The 21,698-nt window shown below is 46.0% G+C and overlaps 1 protein-coding gene across 3 annotated transcripts in view; it reads right to left on the bottom strand.

Annotated features, from left to right (window-relative positions):
- Nucleotides 1–21,544, bottom strand: part of CACNG2 (calcium voltage-gated channel auxiliary subunit gamma 2) — a 51,980-nt gene extending 30,436 nt beyond the window's left edge. Inside the window, exons 1-2 of one of the 3 annotated variants that reach the window (XM_042050664.1) lie at nucleotides 21,217–21,544; nucleotides 20,529–20,674 (exon numbers count right to left, since the gene is read on the bottom strand). In XM_042050664.1, coding sequence (XP_041906598.1) covers nucleotides 20,529–20,670 — 142 coding nt within the window. In that variant the 5' untranslated portion in view covers nucleotides 20,671–20,674; nucleotides 21,217–21,544. Of the gene's footprint in view, nucleotides 1–20,161; nucleotides 20,408–20,528 lie in introns of those variants that run through there. The other 2 variants (XM_042050663.1, XM_042050666.1) reach the window with 2 other exon arrangements.
- Nucleotides 21,545–21,698: the final 154 nt, after the last annotated feature.

Genomic DNA, 21,698 nt, shown 5'->3' on the forward strand with positions numbered 1-21,698 from the left:
TATCACAGTGGGGTAAACTGCCAAATCCCAAAGACTGGGCTTTGAGAAAGCCCTTCTCAAGTCATTAAACAGGTCCTATCAAAGAAATGGCAAATGAGAAAGTGGCCTCTGTTACTCACTGTCATGATGGGTCCAGGCACTGGAGAGGTAAGGGTGCACAGTAAGTGGGAACCAGCACAGCATGTAGGGATCCCAGAGAATGGAGCGTGCTACAGTTGAGTCACTTCCTAACTGCATTTGCTGGTATTGCACTTGGCTCTGACCAGAGCAGTTCATTGCTTTTTATTGGAAGCACACAAACATTCTCTCCCATTTGAAAGGAAGGAGAGGGAAGAGCTCAGCTGCAGTGAAGAATAGAGAAATCAGAGAGTGAGGGAGAGCTGTGAAGAAAAGAGCAGGTATAGTGCATGTCCGATGAAGTCCATCTGTTCCTCATTAACCAGATGTCTCCCACCCACCTCCTGAAGTGCCATTGACTGCGTATTGTCAGGACAAGAAGGGGATAACAATGCCACCATGGTGCAGACATTCATACACCAACAGGAGTCCTGCCATGCAGCCATCCCTCCCTCTACTACCCTTCCAGATTGGATGCCAAGTCCCTCTTTTTCATAATCAGCTTTTGAACAGTTACATCCTCATAAAGCTTTTTGCATTCTAATTGCCATGTGTTCCATCCTGCTCTGAAAATGGCAAGTTATTTCAGCCCACTTTACCAGAATCAGACCTTACTTCCTGTAAGTGTGTCACGACTTCCTGCAGCATTTAAAAGAGAGAAGTGAATCCTTGCTTTAAAAAGTGATTTCTGCTTGCCAAACTTCATCATTTTAAGAGTCAGAGAGTCCTTGGATTCACACCTGTATCCAAAGTACAGCAGTAGATTTATGGACAATTCAACCTACTAAAGATTATTCAGAAATGCAGGAAGAAGCATAAATTACTTTCTCTGTGTTGTTAGCCAAGGATCATTTATAGTAAGAGCCCATCGAATCATCCTTAGTCCAAGGGTGATCTGTGCATTGGGCATGTCAGCCCACACAGGAAAACTCTGTTTTATTCTCTAGGCTGTATTCACAGCCTGTTCATGGCAAGTCTTCCCTTACCTCCATGTCCCTGATGAAAGCAAAGCACTCTGTCCTCAACCCTCTAAATCATTCCACAGCACAGCTCATAAATTGTAGTGTGCAAATGGAGCATCTGCTGAGCTGCAGCTACAGATAATGTGATGCTTCCACCTATTTTCCTTTGTAAAAGCATGCAGGCTCCACTGTGCACTGGGCCCCTGACTCACGTAACAGCTAGAAAATAGCCTGTGTCTTAATCTTGTCTTTTTTGCTCCGAGCTCCTGCACATTGAACTTGAATGGCTGGAGGAGATCCGGGTGGGCATGTGTCCTCCAGAAGCAGCAGCTCTGAGCACTTGCCAGACGAGCAGCTGAGGGCCTCAAGAGCTTGTTGAGATAAATATCTGTACCTTTTTCAGAGTCATTGTAGTTAGTGAGCCTGCAACGCTACTAGAATAGCACTAGGTTTAAATGCCTTGTGAACAGCTGCTGCTGAGCCTCATGTTGATGTGAGACCTCTGCATGAGTTGTGCACTCTCCTTGATGTCACGGTGTTATTACACTGCTGTAACTACGAGAGTAACTCCAGTGTGGATTCCTGCTCGCTGTGAGGCAGAAGAGTCCTTCATACATCAACAGCGGTTGATCCTTGAACCCTGGTGGGTGATGACTGAGACTGCACACAGGGGAGATGGGATTGCTGAACCCTGTGCATGTTGCAAAAAGCTGAACAAAGCCAGGTAAGGATGGAAAGGATTAAAGAAAGACTTGGTTGAGGAACGAAACAGGAAACTTCATCAAGAGACAAGACAGAATGGATAGCAGAGAGAGGAGTGAATGGTTTTTTAAAGAGAAAAGCCTTGTTTGGTGAGGGGAAAAACCTCGATCAGAAAAGACAAATTATGAGCTGGCATCTGAGGCAGGAGATCTCCCACTGAGTCCAAAGGAGAGGGAGCAGTGGGTGGGGACATTGTATTTATTGTTTTCTCATGATCTGTTTTTCCTGAGAGGTGATGGGTTCAGACATTGTATGCAAATTTCATCCTTTTCACAGAGGTGTTACATCTGGCAGTGCCTATAAGTGAAAGTATAAACTCATGCCTTGAGATAGGGTTCTGTGAAAGGCTGTACTTAAGCCACCTAGGGAACTTGTGTGAGCCTGCAGGGAGAGGCAACTGCAGTAGGAGGTCAAGTTCCCAAGAAGGAAGGGTCGATAGAGCTCTGTGCCCCTCTAACATCCCTGGAGATGCCCAGTCAGGTGTAGTGCTTTAGTCTCTCTTTTCGCTCCAGAGACTAAAAGCACACTGGAAACTCAGCAGCTGGATTCTGCGGCAGCAATCTGATTAGTGTCCAACAAATGGCTCCTAGCCAGGTTTGTGACAGCCTGATCAATCAAATTCACAAAATCCCTTTTTAGCTTCACAGCTGACATTGGGAAAGATCTGGGAACATATTTGGGAATTGAAGGCACCTGCTGAACATGAATGAGAAAGAAAAAAACCCCACAGACAGGCAGGTGGAGAAAGAGATGAATGGAAGATGGTGTGATGATTCCATGTTCTGGTGTGTGGAAGAAAGCAAGCCACCTGAGGTGCCAAACTGCGTCCTTGCCTGCATCACATGGCAAACATGAGGCTACGCTGTGATGGCAATTTAATGTGGATGCATTTCCATGTGTTCCTTTTGCAATAGGAAAACACACCTGAAAGTTTCTCCAAGCGAGTTACAACTGACACGGAAAGCCTGAGGAGAAAGCTGGGATCCAGCAAGACATGGGAAAACATACCCAGAGTGCCTGTTGTTGCTATTAAACACCATCTGTCAGGAATTCAGTATTGGATTCTTCTTACATCACAAAGGCTAAATGAGATAATCTGCGTCTTAGCCTCACACGCATCATGGCTGAACGTAAGAATTAGTAGTTTATGCTCACTTGTAGTAGCCATGGATTTGACCCAATATGACAACTTCATGCCTTATTTTCCTGACACGGCCCAAGACTTAAACAGCATGGATTTTATTTTTCTTTTTTTCCCTTGCTGTTTTCTTCTTCTCACTCAAAGCATTGTAGAATTGGTTAGTTTTCTAACAAAATCTTTTTTAGGTGCCAAGTAAGCCTGCTACTGCAGCAAGAACAATACCCCAGTGTTCTCTCTTTCCCCTTTGGTTCTAACAACCTTTGAGTATCAAAAAGGCAGTGCTTTGCAGAGGAAAAAAAGATAATAATGAACGACTTAAAATAGCTCTGCTGAGGAAAATATGAGTTTGATTTCAATTTCAGAGGGAATAACTTTTTTCCTGGCTCACTCACTGACTCTCTAATAGAAGACCAGCAAGATCTGATGTGGCTCCTGCAGAGACCTCCTATGTTTAAAGGATTTGGGAGCTTGCAAGAAGTACCGTAGAGCTTTAATCGGCTCTAATATGTTACTGATTGCAATCCATGACATTTCCCTGGAGCTTTAGAGAACACCTGTGTACTTCACACTTGGAAAACAGTCAATATCCTTCCATGGTGTGATAGGCAGTGGGGCCAGGTAAACAGCACTCTGGAAGGGTGGTGGAGCGATCTGGATATGGACTTATGGCTTGACGAAAAGTGAGTTCAGCTCTGCTGCAGTCTTTGTGAATACTTGGCTAACCACTTAACCTTCCCATGTCTGGAATTTTCCACAAATAGAATGGGCATGGGAGCATTTTCTTGTGCTCCAGGGACACTGGGTGATGGAAAGCATCAAAGGGTGTAAAACCATGCACTACCAGAACGGCTTCTATTGCTCTGAGCCGAGGACAGCAATCGCATGCATAGAAAACACAAGTTGAAACCTCACCCAGCAGCGTTGGTTTTGCTGCTGAAAACTGGGACATTGCCTTCAGTAAATCATCTGCTAGCCTTTGTTTACCTGACCAGTGATGGCACCAGTGGGTTTGGAATGTCATCTTGATTGGCACCAGTAAAACTTTCATACCATGATCTGCTACTCTGTTCTAGAGGGGCCATGTGTGTCACGGAAAATAAACTTATTTTGAGAGGTTTAAAAATTTATTGAGACTATCCTTACATTCCTTTTCTGCAAAAGTAAGCAGTAGTTACTACTCAACTAACCACACAGACCTCACAGGGGGCCATAATGATCCTTAAAAAAACCCCTAAATTAGTCTCTCTATGCATAAAAAATGTCAACATTTTAAACTCATGCCATTTGAAGTGACTTCTGTAGGGAAGCTGTGGATTTCCAGCTTTCTCAGTGGTATCTGAAGCAGGATGGTTGGTGTGGGGGTTAAAGGTGGCTTTGTGCTGCGTTTGTGTTTTTCTGATCACCAGACCAGAAGAGACGGGCTTAGTCTCTGATGCAAGCTGGATTACCTCAAGGCTGTTGTAACATATACCTGACCAAATCCTGACTGAAAATAAGGGACCACTGTAGCAGGGGACTCCTGGAACATGATTTCTTGTTACTTGTACTGTTTATCCTTTGGCCACATCCCCTCACTGAGGAAAAGTTTCTGCATTCCTTGGCTATGTGGGAGTTCCTGATAACAGGAATCTAAACCACCAGTGTGCAGCAATGTTAGCACAGGGCAGGATCTGACTGCATGGAGTCAGGCGGCAATACAATTAACTGAAATAGCATGATGCTTTCTGTCTGAAAAAAAGAAGCTGCTGCCTCAAGACTAGATCTTATTCATTTTGGGACTTGGGCAGGTGTTATTTTGGAAAGCAAAATCACAAATGTCACGGTGTCTGCTTAAACTAATAAATGAGAAAAATGCACATTTTCCAGGGAAGAGGTACTTCAGCCATGAGAAGTGGCCTTAACCCGGTGCAGTAGAAGGCTACGCAGCAAACCCTTCTCATCATTCCCCTGATGCACTCCAACAGGGCTCCCAGTGAGTTCAAGAGATGGTATCTGAGGAACCCAGCATGACCTCAAAAAAACCTGTGTGGCACAGCAGTACCTGATAGGACCAGTGCAAATCCCCATGATAACCTAGCATGACCCACAAGACTGACCCTGTGACAACATTTGATTTACGGCAAATGACATGGATTTAATCACTCACTGGAGAATGCCGAATGACGCAGCACAGCGTTGCTCACTGTGGCTCTACTGAACTGGCACGCTCCGATTGGCTTCGGGAACACACCCATTGGGTGATTCATACAATTAAAGAGCTGCCAATCCTCCCAACACTAATGAAATGCATCTCTATTTTACTGGTAGCACTTTCTAGCAACCCATTTAGGCTTTTCTGCTGCTCTCATCACCCTGAGGTATGAGCACATCACAATTGATGGACAGCTGGTTTGCAGTTGAGGTTAAAAGGAAAACCTGGTTCCAAATAGGATGGAATGGAATAATTCATGAGTTTGTAAGCAGAATACAAATATTCAGTCAGATAATTAATTGCTATACTGACTTAGCACGGGTTGGATGACGTACCCCCACCTTGGGAGGGGGACACATTAACATTAATCCAGAAATGCTAAGAACTGTGTGTTCTAAGTAAACCAGTGTTACAAAATTGTAGCGTGTAAACTATATCTCACATGGGGTTTGTGATTTCCTGCACACCATGAAAAGACACTGTGGTTCTTCTCCACTGGAAGGAAAAGAAAAGATAGCTTCAAGGTGCACAGCAAGCTGCCTCCTAAGATCACTGATGTATGAGCATACATCAACCAGAGCAGGTGTATAGGGCTCAGTCCTCAAATTCATTCCAGTTGATTCAGCCCATTTAATAGCACAAAACAACAAATAATTTTGCTTACATTCCATCTGGAGACATTCTTTCCGTAGGGGAAACTTTGGATGACATAAATTAAGGGACATGTGGGCTCTGCTTAAGACTCTTCTCTTCTTTTGTCATTCTGGACCGACTATGATCCAGACATGCTGGAAGATTTAGTCTATCTAGGACAGCCAATAGGGTCTGTCATGAACTAAACTAGTTCAACAGTATTCTCTCAAATCTTGCAAAGGATCTACATTTTTCTATTAGAGCCTCAGTTTCCCTTACTTCCCTTGGTCTAACACCCATGAGGATCCAGCTCGCTTTCTTCCCTGCATGAAGATTAAATCTTTCCTCAGCGTAGGCTCTATGCTGATTCCCCACTCATTTTTTGCTGCTGTACAATTAAAAATGAGATTCTCCCTCCTTCACTCTCTCCACCCTCCTAATCTAATGCCCTGGTGTTATCCTGATAACAGCATATAGAGATGTGAACAGATCTGCCTCCCATCTTGTCATCTTCTCTCACATATCCGACCCAGTTCCCAGGGCCTGATTTTGTACAACTATGAACGTTTAGTCTTGAAAATTGATCATTGGCCCAGAGGCTAAATGTTTGTTACCCGGAAAAAAAAAGATGACATTACAGTTATTCTTATTTTAGGTCCTGAAAAGGGCAGGAAGTCCTACTACGTTAGCAGTGAAATGAACAAGAGTGGCTCAAGAGGGTCTTGACAGGTTCCAAAAGTCACAACATTTGAAAGAACAGTCCACATCTGATCACCTATCAACAATTTATCAATAGCTCAATGATTAAAAACAAAGCTCTTTCACTTCATTAAACACATTCAGTGCCGTTTGCTCTACATTCCAAATGGCTGAACTGATGTTCCAGTGCAGCCTATTTTTAGTCTTTCTGATTAGTTCATTATTTGGGAAAAGCTACTGACTGTGTATCTGTTGCAGAGATCTAATTCTTCATGTGGATCCCAAGGAAGAGAAGAAGTTCATATAGGTCTTAAGAATTTATTGGGATGTGGGTTCGACCACCATCCCTGCTGTGGTGCAGCTCAGTGAAGTGATGAGCATGGAGCTTTCCTCTCCTTGAGTCTTTTCCTTTATTTTTGTTAAAGGAAGAAACCCAGTAATATATTATACTTTTTTTTTTCCCCAAGAAAACTAAGATGTAGATTGACAAAACTAGCAGTCTCAGTGAGAATTAAACAAGATACTCAAGTGATCTCTTGGGTGTCTGAGTAAATCACCACCTCCAGATCAGATTTTATTTATTTTGAGAACAAACTATTTCTTTGCTGGTAAATCCTGCAGTTTTGTCATGAATCCAATGAATTTTCACTGGTAAGTGACAACCCTAGAGACAGAAGTGGCCGTGTATCCCCAGGGCAGATACCACATGGGCAAAAGCATTCCAGCATTGCCTCTTCAGCAAGCTTCAGCCCTCATGTGAAAGGACAGGATCTGCAGGTCACATGGAGATCTGTGTCCTTCAGCCCTGCCTGCTAGAACCGCAAAGGAGAAATCCAGCTGTGATGGCATCTTCTAGCTCACAATTTCTCAAGCACTTGCACACATGTCTGGGCCAAGCTCCATTTCAGAACCCCAAATAATACAGTACCCTTCCCATAGGAACAGAATGAGATGTGATCATTCATTTCTTTCAGACCACCTGTGGTTACCAAGCATGGGGGAAAACCCCTCCAGTCACACAGGCATGCCTGTTTGTGGATATGAGAATTAGGATTGGACTGAGAGAGGATCTTACTGCAAGTCCCCATGGCACAGTGTAATGTGACCTTGCATGGGTTTTGGAATCTGCACACCTGAGTAAGTGCTGCATCCTGACAGCTCTCAGACACTCAGCTAATTTGCCTGTGAAGGGCACCATGCTTGAGTAGCCATTAGATCTTGAAACACCTAAGCTAGCTTGCTTAGAGTTATTTGGGAATCTCCTCCTGGCACTGCCTGGTGCTGGGCAGGCATGCCCTGTTCTGCATTCTGTCCTGCCTGGAGAAGGAGATGAAATCAGTTCTAGGTGCAATACCCTCTTAGTGATGTCAAAAGCAACAACACAGAAACAAGTTCTACACATTTTCTGTCTTCTGCTATGCTGCCTTTCATATGTCATTTGTCATCTTAGATTGTCACTTCTTTGATGTAGGGACAACAGCTTTTGTGTATGCACAGTGTCTAGCATAAAGGTGTTTCCACCCTATGTGAAGCAGTTTTGGTGCAGCTGCAATGGCACAATGGCAAGAAAAGGTAAAATTCTCAGAAAACCTCTGCCGAAGAACAGCAGCTGGAGAGGAGCATTAAATGTTAGTTCCCCTGCTTTACCAAAGTTAATCTAGCCAAGCCAAGGGTTCTCTGCCATGAAAACTGTACCCAAAGACTCCAGAAGAAGGACAAATTCATGTGCTTCCAGCTATGAGATCAGCAGAGAGCCTCAAAGTATGAGGTGGTCATAACTGCCTTTCTTGGCATCACCAAGTCAAGTCTAAAATTTCATGCTCTAACTAGTTTGTTTCTTCTTTTTGCTAACCTTTTCTTTTTCTACGTTATTGCATGTAGCCAAAACCACTGGTCACACTTTCCAAATTGCTGTAGGTCCAAAGTTGCTTGGTCTATGGGATTAATCCTGCCCTGCCTTTCTATGTCTGAACCCTTCTTTCTCCCATGGACTGGGGCAGGAAGAAGCAAGAGGGAAGGCTGTTAGTGGTGGCAGATGTTGGCATCAGCAGGTGAAAATCCATCCCATTCCACAATTCAGAGAAGGTGGATGAGGGGGTCAGTCTCTCCATCCATCAGCTCAAGCTGATACTGCTGCTTCTCTCAGCAATTCATACCTCTCCTACCTCTGAGTCCCAGGGTTTCTTCTGACTCATCTTCCTCTTTCAGACCATGTATCTCAATTATCTCCTTCCAGCACTCACACTGCACTCCTATTACCACCTTCCCTTGTCATGCTGTGGTCAAGTCCTTGGTCCCCTCTTGCCTAATGTTTCCTTCTGGCCAGCCATGCTTTCCAGCTGTCACAGACCCTTCCAGCCCCAAATGTCTCTCCATTACCAGCATGCAGAGATGCTTTCCTTCACAGCTGAGTCAGTTTATTCCCAGAAACAACCCATCCCTTCAGTTTCTGCAGAAGAATAAAAGTCCTCCCTGGTCCTGGTGCCTTTATATCCTCACAATGCTCTTTCTCACAGTCTTGCTTTGCTCTGAATGCTTTCCCCCTCACTGTTCCTGTAAATGTGGGCCAAGCTGTAATGATGCAGCACTCAGAAAAACACCTTTCTCCTGTGATCTTAGACAGCCCCTGGAATTAATTCCTGGAAAGCCATTCTTGGCCTTTCTGAGTTATGCTTTCCTGTGAACAGATGGACAAAGTGATGGATGAAGAGGGGAAGAACGGAACAATGATTGAGATAGAGTGGTGCAATGATTAGGTGCTCACCTAAAATTTAGAAAAATTGTCAATCCCGTGCATTTTCCTGTGCTGTGCTGCTGTTTGCATTGCGATTCACGCAGCAGGGTAGACATATTATTTTCTCTTTGCTCCCTTTCCCAACAGCAAAGCAGCTGCACTGCTCTGCTCTTGGCAGTTGCTCCCTTTGAGACTACTGAATACAATTCCAATGGAGCCCTCAGCTGAAGGACACTGTGCAATGTTGAGCTCCAATTACCTCCAACAGCAAGCCTGTTCACAGCTGCTCTGTTGCCCCAAGCCCTTGCACTTCATGAGAGACTCTATCATCCTCCCAGGTTTCCTCCCAAATTCTCCAATTGAACTTTTTTTGTGAATTTTCTCTTCCTTGAAAGAAATACATGGCTCCTACTTTTGGAGACACAAGGGGAGCAGGAGAGATTAAAATAACTCCATGTCTAGAAGACTTAGAGGTCTAGCCCATTGTGCAATCCCTCCAAGCCTGGAAGATATGAAGGAACCTAAGCCTGGTTATTTCTTGAGGGAGCAGCTACATGTCTGCACTTCTGTTATTTCACAGGTCATCTTACAATTGTGCTGCATACACTGAGATCATAGGGCTCCAGGCAGGCATTTTGAGCAATATCTAGGACAGAAGCTTCTACACCAAATTGTAGCATCCCCCATACCAAAAGCATGCACTGCAGTAGTGCTCTGAAGCAATTGGAGGAGAAAGGAGCCTGGAGATAGCTATTCCTGGACCTTTCCTCACGCCCACCCAACTGCATTTCCACAGTACATTGGGGATCTCAGTCTCTCTCTCAATTGTTTCCACTGGATACCAGCCCCTCTTGCTATCCCCAAAATACACTAAACCAGCTCTTCACCCTGCTTACAATGTTCCTGCTCTCTGTGGCCAGTTATGAACTCCCAAACACAGGGAAACCATCCATCCTGTGGTCATGAAATTCAGTAAAACTTCATAGTGACTCCAGCTTATTCCCTGTACTGAATTTCTTAGTCTCTGAATATTTGATTTCTGTCTCCCTCCCCCCTGCCTTCAGGCAGGATGACATTCTTTTCTGCTCAAGTCCTTTCAGGCGCTACTGATCTTGAAGCTCCCCAATTACAACCACTTTTCTTGCTATGGTGACACCTTAAGAGACAACAGCAGCTGCCTATAAAGGGCCTCTGCCATCTGTTTCCTCTGCCACTTCTTTGAGACAGCTCTAGTTATATACAGAAAAATATTTATCACAGTTCATTCACTCCTCACTCAAAAATGAGCAAGAGGAAAATGTCTTCTTTCATGATTCTGCCACTACCCTTCAAAAACCCATGACCCTCAGCCTAAGGAAAAGGGCAATGCTTGAATCTAAAACGAAGCAGCAGAAATTCTTGATGATTGATCCCTTGAGACCCTGTACTCTGAAGGCAATTCTGGGGGGCATCTACATTCGGGAAGGACTCCTCGTGGCTGTCTAAAAGGCAACAGTCAAAATTAGACCACTTCATCTCAACCACCAATCTTTCATACCGATCGTATCTGAAAGGAGATGCACGTGTGCACACGTGCACACACATATTTGAACAGACTTGGTTGTGAGTCCTTTTCCACCACTTCTCCAAAGAGGCTGAATGGGATGGGATCAAGGGGACTAGTTTCTACCCAGGAGGACCATGGGCTAGAAATGTAAAGGGAAGGGCAGAAATGTCATCAGGCGTTAGGGCTGTGGGAGAAAACTGCAGACATGAGAGATGATGTGGAGAAAAATGGAAGAGAAGAAGAAACAGTGAATTCTGAAGAATAATGATGAAGAGAATGAAGAAAAATGGAAACCAAGGGTGAAAAAAAATTGAACTAAGAAAGAAAAATATTATGCAACATCCTCAGGAGGAGATAAAGCTCCAGGACCAGGTTCTCAGAAATTTACTGTTTACAAAGGACAGGTCACAGTAAGGTTGCAGAAGTCAGCAAACAGGGTTGGATGAAAAGTCGTTTGATTCACAGTGGTCTGTGATACTGAATGGACACAACCTTAAACCTGGGAAATATTCAGTGTTCAAGCATGATCCATCTCACTGCAGCTACACTGGTGATATAAACAAGACCTGAAGAAAGAGAGAAGTTCTCTGAGTGATAGCAAATTTAAGAATGAAACGTTGTTATGAAGGAGTGGGAGGAGAAAAATAAAACAGGCACTAAAAAAAAAATCATGTTCCGAAGGAGAATGAAAACTGAGAAATAGGAAGAGAAAAATCAGAAAGGGATAGAAAATCCAAGGAACGGAGGTGGATAGTGTTATTCTTTATTTGACAGAATGTATTCTTTATACAACAAGCTAAATCAGAAATTTATACTTGCTTGCTTCTAGCAAAAACACACATCAGAAAAATCCCTACCCATGAATAGGATGACATTGCATTCTCAAGTTTTTGTATACCATCCTCATTTTCTGTTTTTCACAGCTAGCAGATAGGAGTGTATGCTCTGGGGGAATAGGAAGTGCAGGATAAAGTCCCTATGCTTCTCTGGGGAGTTATAGATTTGATAGGAAGCTAGTATAAATACTTTAGTCACCTGTGCCACAGAAACAGAAGTGGATTTCACCTATTCTGCAGGGCTTGGTATGAAGACTCTGATTGTGTAGTTTGGAATTTTATGGAAGAACTTTTCTGTAACACAAGGAGAATAAATGGGGCTGGGAGGCAGAAAACAGTCAATAAAAAAGAGATTCAAATAAAGATAGAAATGCAGAAAGAAGAGAAAGGGAAAGGTGAATGCCAGCAAGTTCATGGTCACCTCTGCCATTTTACACACTCACCCATCCAAGGTGAGGAGTCTGTATGAGAATCTTTGCCCCACAGGAAGGGCAGCCAAGTTGAATTTTTCTAATGAGGGTGAAAGATGATGAAAATGGGAATAGTTTGAAAAGGAACTGCTGGCCTTGGTGAACAGCTGGCATAAATAACTGCAGAATCTCATTAACTTTGGGGCTGTCTCACCCACTCATACTAGAAGTGAATTTAGCCCCTGGTTTGTTGGGTACATCACTGGTGGAGCGGGGACACGCAGTGACCTTGGGGCATGGCTGTTTAAAGCACGCACAGCCCTTCCTCAGCCTCGCTCTCCCCTTGCCTACACGGGCAGTGTTAGCAGCTCCATCCGAGTCACCGAGGTTACATCAGTGCATACGAGGGGAGAACTGGGCCTCCATCTCTTGTGCATAGAAACACTACAGTACTGTACGTCATCAGATGCCAGTGCAGTAATCATTTCCACAGATACAAGAGAAAAGAGACAACCTCGTTTCTAATTTAGCCGTGATAGCATCAAAGAGACCCAAAGCCTATTGCTTTCTGGGAAGCAGGGACTTCAACAATAATAATTCTTTGCACATATATAGCACCTTCATTGCCAACTACTTACTTTATACCCTGGGGTGTGAAGAAAAAGGACTCCACTTAATTCCATATGCTCTTAATTGCTTTCTATCCCAGATACTTCCTAGAAAAATATGATAGAAATACCTAAACTCACTGTTAATTTGTCAAATTAGGGCAGTCATTGACATCAGCAGAAATGCAGGCCTAGTTTGCATCTTACATTGCAACTGCACAGCATAGCATCTAGAAACAAAAGAAATGCCAGACAAAGTAAATCTGAGCTCTGTTTAATCCCTGACAAATGTTTCAGGGAAGAGGCAAGAACCACATGGCAGTCAGATAGGGGATAGACTGCCCTTGTGAAACGTTATCCTAGTTTTTATGGCGACTGACTTAATTGCTGAATTACAGAACACCCAAAATGCTGTTCACATCCATTAGGAGGATGCTTAATTTTCGTGAACTCTGTCGTAAATGCCCACTTGCTTGCTAAATGTTGTTAAAATCTTGGCCATGAGAGCTCCAGTGGCAATGAGCTCCACAGCCCTGATATGCATCAAATGAGAAAGCTTTAACTGGGTCTCCGGTGACTCATGTCAGGTCCTCTTGTCTGTGTGTTACAAAATGGGGAAATCAAGAGCTACTGATCCACCTTCTCTAGCCCATTCATTATTCAACACAATCCAATCACTTTCCCTCTCATTCACCTCCTTTTCCAGGCAAACATGCCTAGCTTTCATGCACACAGTCTTTCCTACTCTTCCTTGTCCCTGTCCCCCTTTTATGAACCCTATTCTTTGCAACACCCCACCCTTGGATGGCCCTTGCTCCTGCACTCTCTGCTATCTCCTTTGCTCTACTCCTTATGCCTGGGGACTTGCTGGTGGTGGGTTTTCTGTCTGCAGCCATGTGCTGCAATAGACCATTAACAGCAGTGTCCCCATTTCGGCACCCCGTGAGTCACCACGGTTCATGTAGAGCCCTGCATGGTGCACTGTCCCCCTTTTCTCACCAGCCAGTGATACCCTCTGCCCCTCCTCACTGAGGTTCATTCAGGCAACCATGGGGCTTGGAGCCTCCAGACCCATTCACCTCCCCACCTTAGGTATTCCTGAGAATCTCAGAGAAAATCATTCCCCTGAAAACAGTTCAAAAAGGACGACTGCTCGCTGACACTCTTCTCCCCGATAACCAGAGATCCTTCACTGTAGTGCACAACAACTGCCCCAGGGTTATGGCTTCAGAGACCCTTATTCTCCACTTGGATCCTGGCCTGATCTATGTCTGAGGGTTGCCAGGGAGAGCATTTAGGGCTGCCACGAGCTCCTTCCAGCCCAGTTGCTGGCTGCACGCAGATGAGCCAGCTCATCAGCTGAGCTGCCAGTGAGCCCTCCGGCCATGGGAGGTTGGAGGCAGCAAAGTGGAGGGAGGTTGGCTTGACCACAGGCAGTGAGAAATGAGGGGAGCAGAGGGAGGGGCTCGGGTCTCACCCCCCTCAGAGGTAGCTGAGCTGCCATAGGGGTAAGAGGAGATAGCGACAGCAACTGGTGTCATACACTGCTTTGAGGAGGGGGCACTGGCTGAAGAAAGGAGGAGGGGGACAGCCAGAAAGAGGTTGGAAAAGTGTTTGTTTAGAGCATACAGGCAGCACGGCTCCAAAAGAATGGGGTCCTTTGGCTGGGGGGAATGACTGTATGTAAGATGGGGTAAAGCCAGGGGAAAATGATGGCCGGGAGAAGAGGAAAGAGGAGAGATGTGACAGCAGGAGCAAAGGGGACAGAGAAGAGCAAGGACAAGATAATATAACACAGGAAAGAGCAAGGGGGATGGGCCTCAGAGAACTTGGAGACAAACAGGGAGAAATAATGAAGGAGAAGATGCTTTTGAGAGAAAGCACAGAAGAGACATAAAGATGAAAGGGAAAAATAAAGAGGAAAAACAGGGGAGGGAAACGAGAACAAATTGAAATGGAGATGGATAGAATGAGTCAAAGATGGAGGGTGAGGAAAAAGCTGGGGTCATACAGGCAAGAGAAAAATAACTTTTAGGCGTATTGTATTTACATTCTGTTCTGCGTATGCCTAACCTGCTCCGCGTTCTGTGTTTCCCCTGCTGGGTGGCTGCTGCCTTGGGTTGGGGGCTGTGGGGGGGAGGACATGGAGCAGGAGCCCCATTGTAACCCATTCCCCCAGGAGCAGCCCCCTTCCCTCCTTGAGAGCCCCCTTCAAGGGGGAAGGTTTCGTGCCCGTGAAAGGAAGGCAGCAGCACATCCCCTGACAACGAGTGCAATATGGAAGGGAGAAGCAGCGCAGAACGGAGCAGCGAGGGCTCCCCCTGGGATAAACCGGGTATGCTTGATTGGGAATCTGCTCTTAAAACAGGGGCAGGGGGCAGAGCCATCTGAGAGCCTGAAATGTTCCCTGCTCCCCCCGGCAACCTCCTCGCTACTGCTTTTAAATTAAATAAATATGGAGATTCTGCTGTCAAACCTCAGCAGTCCTCCTCCCCCAAAACTCTTGCTTAGATCATACCAAACCGCAACCAAGTGAGACGGGGGCTCAGAGGGCTGCATGGGGAAAGGGATGGGTTAAAAGGGAAACATTAGATAGGAATAGCTCTTGGTCTCCCTGGCAAAGAGACATTTGTTCTAGCTCTGTGTAATTTCTTTATACATTACTGCTGCCACACTGCATCTCCATGTCCCTCCCACTGCATTTCACTCTCACTCTTTTCAGCAAGGCAATTTCTGGTGCATTTCAGGACAATATTAACCCATTCCTCTTTCTCTGTCAGCAGGAAGATTCATAATTTAAAAGCAATTTAAAAGTCTGTTCTGGCAACTCACTAGTGAGGAACAGCATTTCCTTGTCAAATCTTACAAAGGAGCTGAGCTTGCAGGTCTCAGCCCCTCAAATCCCTGCCTTCTCAGTGACTTCAGTCAGGTGTGAATTTAAGCTGAGAGGAGAACCAAACCCACCCAAGTCTGGGATCCTGAGTAATTCTTCTTCACCATCTGCCACCCCACTTTTTAAAATCCTTTGTCTTCCTCTTCACCCAAGGCCTGTCCAGCTCTGAATCCTTTTTCTCCCCAGCAGATGCAATGCCAGCAGCAATCAGCTCTGTGCCCGGTCATTTCCTCCTGCTGCATCTCATGGCTGGGCTAGGATGCTCCTGGTCCTGAACTGTGAAGACATGGAGACCCTGACTTAATCTACTGCTACGTCCACTGAATTTTCAGAAAAGGCCCTGGATTAGGTCAGCAAGGATGCGAGGAAAGAACCCTGGTGGGTTTGTGGATCCTTGGAAGTAGGACGGCAGGCAATTCTGCAGAGCAAAACTAGGGTCGTTGACAGAAACAACGGCTGAAAGAAAGAAAATCATGAAAGGTAAGAGGGAAAATAGGGAAAAAACCCTACACGTAAAATGGATGTGAAAGGAAAGAGGTGCACCAGGAACAAACAGCAGTGGGAGAAGGCAGTGAGAGGAAGCGACGCAGCGCCAGAATCGTCTGGCAGAAGCCTGTCCACTGCCTGTGCCCTGCCTCACTTTGCTGTCAGCTCTTCATTTTCACAAACACTGAATCTGCACTTAGCTCTCATGCACTGTTCAGATATAACAAGCTGGAAAGGGAACAGATCAGCTCATTAATTCTCCTTGGGAAGGGTCTCTAGGCAGGAATTATTTTCTCCACCAACATCCATTCAATTACTTGCCTTCACACCAGTCAGATCTACAGGGATGTCTAACCCCATGCGCATCACTCATGCCTGCCTGCCCTGGACTCTTCTCTCCCGCCTTCTCAGTATAAAAGCCTCCCAGACCTATCCGTTTCTTAATAATAATGACAACATGACAAAACCAATAACCTACAGATATAAAATACATTTCATTTTCTTGCTTCATAAGACCCTGATAAGGCATCGTCCCTCACTTTTTGAGATCCTGTAGGAGATCTACAGGAGCTAATGAAAGAATTAGAAAAGGCATCACTCATAATAAAAAGTGGTTTTAAAACATTCAGGGCCAAGAAGGAATTAGGCTGGAAGTTCCGCAGCCATTTCAAAGTTGTAAGAGGTGCAGCATCCATGTGGGGCATGAGCTTGCAGATCTCAATTGTTTGCTGTTTGTGTGTGTTTTGTACCTATACAGTTAAAGGGCTGAGAAAAAACATTTTTCTTGAAGGGCAGAGACTTTGGAATGGCCCAGAGACCTATCTGGGCAACTCCAAAGTCTGAGAGAGAATCATCTTGAGGAGGATTAGGAAAAAAATCAGAAGCATGATCTGCAGTAATGTGAACTGACACCACCTGTCTGCTTGAGTCCCATGATGGAGCAGGGGTGCACTGTAGGAGAGAAGAAAGGGGGAAAATAAATCCGAATAGAGGAGTAACTTCCCAAATGGCACTCTTCTTTGAAGTAATACAAAGATCTGAAAATGCTGACTGACAGTCCATTGTAGGGAATAGAATGACTGAAGAGAGGGAAACCCAAAAATTGAGAGCCTGGGGACCAAATTCTCCAAGAGGAGCTTGCAATTCTGACCGCAACATACCTGTGCATACAGCCCAAGATAAGTGCTCACATCCTTTTTTCCTACTGGAAAAAAAGGCCTCCTTCTTGTCCAAGAAGAGAAAAGACAATTTAGCAGGATAACTTGAACATGAGGTGTCCACCATCTCTGACAGCCTACAGTGTTGACTAATGCCAGTGTTCCTCCACGTTTCCAGAAATGAAGGCAACATCATCAGAGGCTTCCTACCAGTAGCAGATGGCAGTTTGAACTCCTTCTTTGATTATTTTCTTGTTAAAAAGCCTCCTGCCCTTCTCTTCACTACCTCTCCTCACTCTATAGACCTGCCCTGACATCCACCCCAGGCAGAGGAGTGTCTATCCCACATCCTTTGTCAGGTGCCTCTGCCACACCGTGGGCAGGCTGTGAACTGATCCAAGGTTTTTGTCCTTTTTACAGCCTCCTGGGACTAAGCCCTTTCCTCCACAAATCTACCCACTCTATGTATCATGGGGGAAAGGAGCCTTTGCTGCATCCTTCTCTCTCCTGTTCATGAGCAGGAAGCTTTCACTGGGAGAGGGAATCAACCAGGGACGCTCTTCTGATTCCTTCTGACAAGAAAGAAGATAACCCCCCTAAGGTGATCAGACATGACAGTAAGAAGCCTGCCATCCAAGGGCTGGTGGGGATATTTGGCTGTGCTGTCCTGGGACCAAGAGAGTGCCAGCCACCACCTCATGCAGGCTGTGGGGCTGAGGGAAGCCAAGCAGAGGCATCCCATCAGTGCCAGTGCCAAACCTATGCTGTGCCACCTCACGAGGCAAACCCATGCTCAGGGCCTGCACAGCATGTGCCCATGGGGATGGTTTTGCCCTCTGCTGAGATGCTCTTGCAACAAATTCTTTATCTAAGTTTTAGTGCAACCTGTGCCCTCAGGCGAGGGACTCAGAGCTGGGCTTGACTTCCCTGTGGTGCATTGCACCCTCCTACCCCACTTGCTGCTGCTGCCCAGCAGTTGGGAGCTGGGGGATTGGGCCAGCCCAACCCTCACGTGTGTGGGGTGAGTGAGAGCACCCTGCCAGGGCCGTGCAGGTTGTGCTCAGGCTGCATTTCACACCCTTCACGCAGGGCTATGATTTTAAGCCCACTGGAGAGCATCAGCAGGGAGAGCAGAGGACCTGGGCTGGCAGCACAACATTGTGGGGGCTGGGGGCACTTCAGAGCTTTTAATTGGAAGTATCCTGGCACATTCTTTTGCCATGCAAGCCACTTCTCAACAGTGCCTGTGGGGTCCTGTCAGATGTAAAGGAGAAGGAGCCCCGAGCTCCTCCAATCTGACAAACCTCACCCGCCCCTTCCTCCTCCCCCTCAGACCGCGTCCCTCTGGGTACGGCTCTGTGGGCAGATAGACATGATCTGAATTCACTGCCTCTCCTGGCTGGGGTCCTCATACCTTCTACCTCCACCCCAGCCTCCCTCCGCCCTCCAGCTTGGGGACATGGCTCAGGAAGGGAGTTCATCCCCGCAGCCTCTCTTCCCTGCATGGCTTTGCATTTGAGCTTTTTTTTTTTTTCCCTTCTCTCTCTCATTAATTTTTAATTAAGGAGATGTCTCCTTCCCTGGTTGTAATGAATATCTGTGTGAAAGGCTTTTCATTTTTTATTAATATATACCTCTATGTATTTATCTATTTGCAGGAAATCTGTGCATGTGTGTGAGCAAGTGTGTTTAAAACATCCCCCATTAATTTACTGCTATTGATTTTCTGGCGTGGATACAGCATATAGTATTCAGCATAGAGCTCCTCTGCAGGATATGTTAAAAGGCAGCAGTTTGGGTTGACAAAGGGCACTAAATGCAGTATGCGTCAAATAGACCATCGCTCAATGAAGTCACTTAGCTATTCAAAACATGTCCAGCCATCACTCAACCGTTTGCACCAAGAACGGGGGGGAAATTCACGCTTCTTCCTGGACACAACCATTTCCAAACAGCAGCTTTAGCTTTCTTTGGTGAGAGACATCAAAACATACATAGTTTATTTCCCCCTTCCCCCTGCCTTCCATCTCCCGGTGCCGGGTTAAGAAAATCAGTTCTGCGGTACCCACTTGCCGTTCTCTCCTGACAGGGAGCTCCAGGCACACCCAGCTCCCGTGGACACCGGCAGACACTGATCTTATCCCTGGATGCCCATGAACCCCTGGCAGCCCACCGTCCAGCTGGGAGCTGATTCACAAACAGGGCTTTCACAATGGGCTGGAATGTGTGCTCCTGTGCTCTCACTCTCTCCTTCTCACTACGTGTGTAACATAAACCACGCATTTACATCGGTTGCCCCTCTCCCTCCAGCACAGGCTGAAGACCACCTCCCCAGCCCACACGTACGCCAATAGCAGGACTCAGCAACACATATTTAAAAGCGAATCACTGGCCCCTCTTTTCTTTCCCCCTCCCTTTAGAACATCTGATTCCAGAAGTTGGCTGCAGTGGTGTCTCTTCTGTCATCAGACATGTCACTGAGTTGCTATTCAGTTTCACCACATCAGACTTAGGCTGATTTCTCCATTCAGAGAGTTGTTTATTTTAAGCCTTTACCATAAACCTTAAAAAAAAAAAAAAAAAACAAAACCAAAAAGAGAAACCAAGCAAATCCCCCCCAACAACAAACAAACTGGGGAAAAATCCCAGCCCCAAACCAATCAGCAGCCAACTAGACCCCTCTGCACCCAGCCCAGTGAGATGTGGTTGCTTACAGACATTACAAAATGCTCTGAACTCTGAGATGACTGGTATCATTCTGCATGAGACATTTTGGATGTAACAGGGTTGCTTCTCTTTCTCTCTTTTTCCTTGCTAAAGTGAACTAATAATTGCATTCGAAGTGCTTTGCAATCACCTCCTCCCCACATAGCCCCTCACTCACAGTCTTGTCTTTGCAAATAAGCCATTTGCAAAGAGAGCAATTATTTCACTCTCTGGTTGCAGCTAGAGCACAGCAATAACACAGCATTTTGGCATTGCTTACCCAGGCAATACAAACAAGATGAAGACAGGCAGACTGCACAGTTGCTTTTTGAAAGGATCTCTCGGTGGTTTTGTAACACACACATTATTCCAGTTGGAGAGAGGAAGTGAATTTTTGGGGAAGGTGGGAGGGGGGAGGGTGGGAAAGAAGAAGGGAGAAGGGAATGGAACAGTGAATGTTTTGCCTGTCTTCTTGCCTCTGTGTCCTGAGTAACTGAGCCCACCACTCTCAATCCACGGTGAAAGGAATGAAGTGAGAAAATGGTGGAATGTGGAGGGATTTACTGGGGGGAGGAGGGAGAAATGTGGGGTGGTGGGAGAGGAAGGGGTGGGGGGGGTGGGGGGTGTGGAGGTCCAGAATCAAATACCTTCCAGGCAGCAGGTTCTCCATAATCCAGAATGGGTCATGACTTCCTCGTTCTTTTTGCTGGTTTCGTTCTCACTGACAGTTTTAGTCTTGCAAACCCCTCTGGAGTAAAGCCAGTAGTCGGTCCCCACAGCTATGGTCATCAGGCTGAAGGCAGCGAAAGCACCAACGGTGGTTAAAAGCATCTGAACACCTCTGTCAAAGAGCCCCATAATTCTTCATTATACAAATACCCAACCGCCTTCTGATTCTTGGGGTGTGTGTGTTTAATAAAATAAAAGAATAATAATTCCGACTAATAATATAATGGGTATAGAGAGAGAGATAGATATCAAAAAAGGGAGGTAAGAAAGCCCACGGAAAAGAGTGTAAATTAGAAAGACCACACGGGAAGAGGCTTGCCTTTTAAATCGGAAACGTTCTGGTTGAAATATAAAAAAAGGAAAAAGGAAAAAGAAAAAAAAAAGAGAGAAAAGAACCAAGAAAAACCAAACAAATAAAGAGAGAACCCCCCCCAAAATGAGACGCCTTAATCCCTTTTTCTAAAATTCTGGTCTCCAGTTTCCATATGTAATGGCTAATTTGGAGATGGCTTCCACAGTGAACAGGGGAGCAGCAGCAGCATCCTCAACACAATCTCTCATTATCTGGACCTAGACAGTTAGAGACTGTAAGAGCAGAGATGCAACCTTCAGTCTTCTTGCTTAGCTCTGCAGCCTGCGCCATGAAAATCCTTTTCCTTCCCAGTTATCTTCCTTGGGTTTTTATTTTTTTTTTTCCCGGCAGCGGCAGTCGCTCCAATCCTCTCTCACTTTTTCTTGCTCGCTTCTCCTTCCTTTTGCTCGCTCCTACCACCAAGCCAGAGTGCCCAGTATACTGTAAGCCCTTGATTTCAGCTGAACAGGTGCCGAGGTCTTGCCTCCCATGGCTTTTCCGCACAGCCGCGGCGCTCGCTCCCGGCGGAGGTGGGCGAGGAGAGAGGGGGGCTCCTGGGGTGGGGGGTTGGGGAGGGGGAGGAGGGGGACCGGCGGGGCGGCCCCCCGCGGGGGGGGGGGCGCGGAGCGGAGCCCGGCTGCGGCACCCCCTGCCCCGCGGCGGCCCCCGGCGACTCCCGGGCCCCGCTACTGCATCAAGGCGGCGGCGGCGGCGTTGGCGGCGCGGCGCTGGACGG

Source organism: Corvus kubaryi, unplaced genomic scaffold (genome assembly GCF_017639235.1).
Source record: "Corvus kubaryi isolate FWS band 111438036 unplaced genomic scaffold, C.kubaryi_AGA036_p1.0 74, whole genome shotgun sequence".
NCBI lineage: Eukaryota > Metazoa > Chordata > Aves > Passeriformes > Corvidae > Corvus > Corvus kubaryi.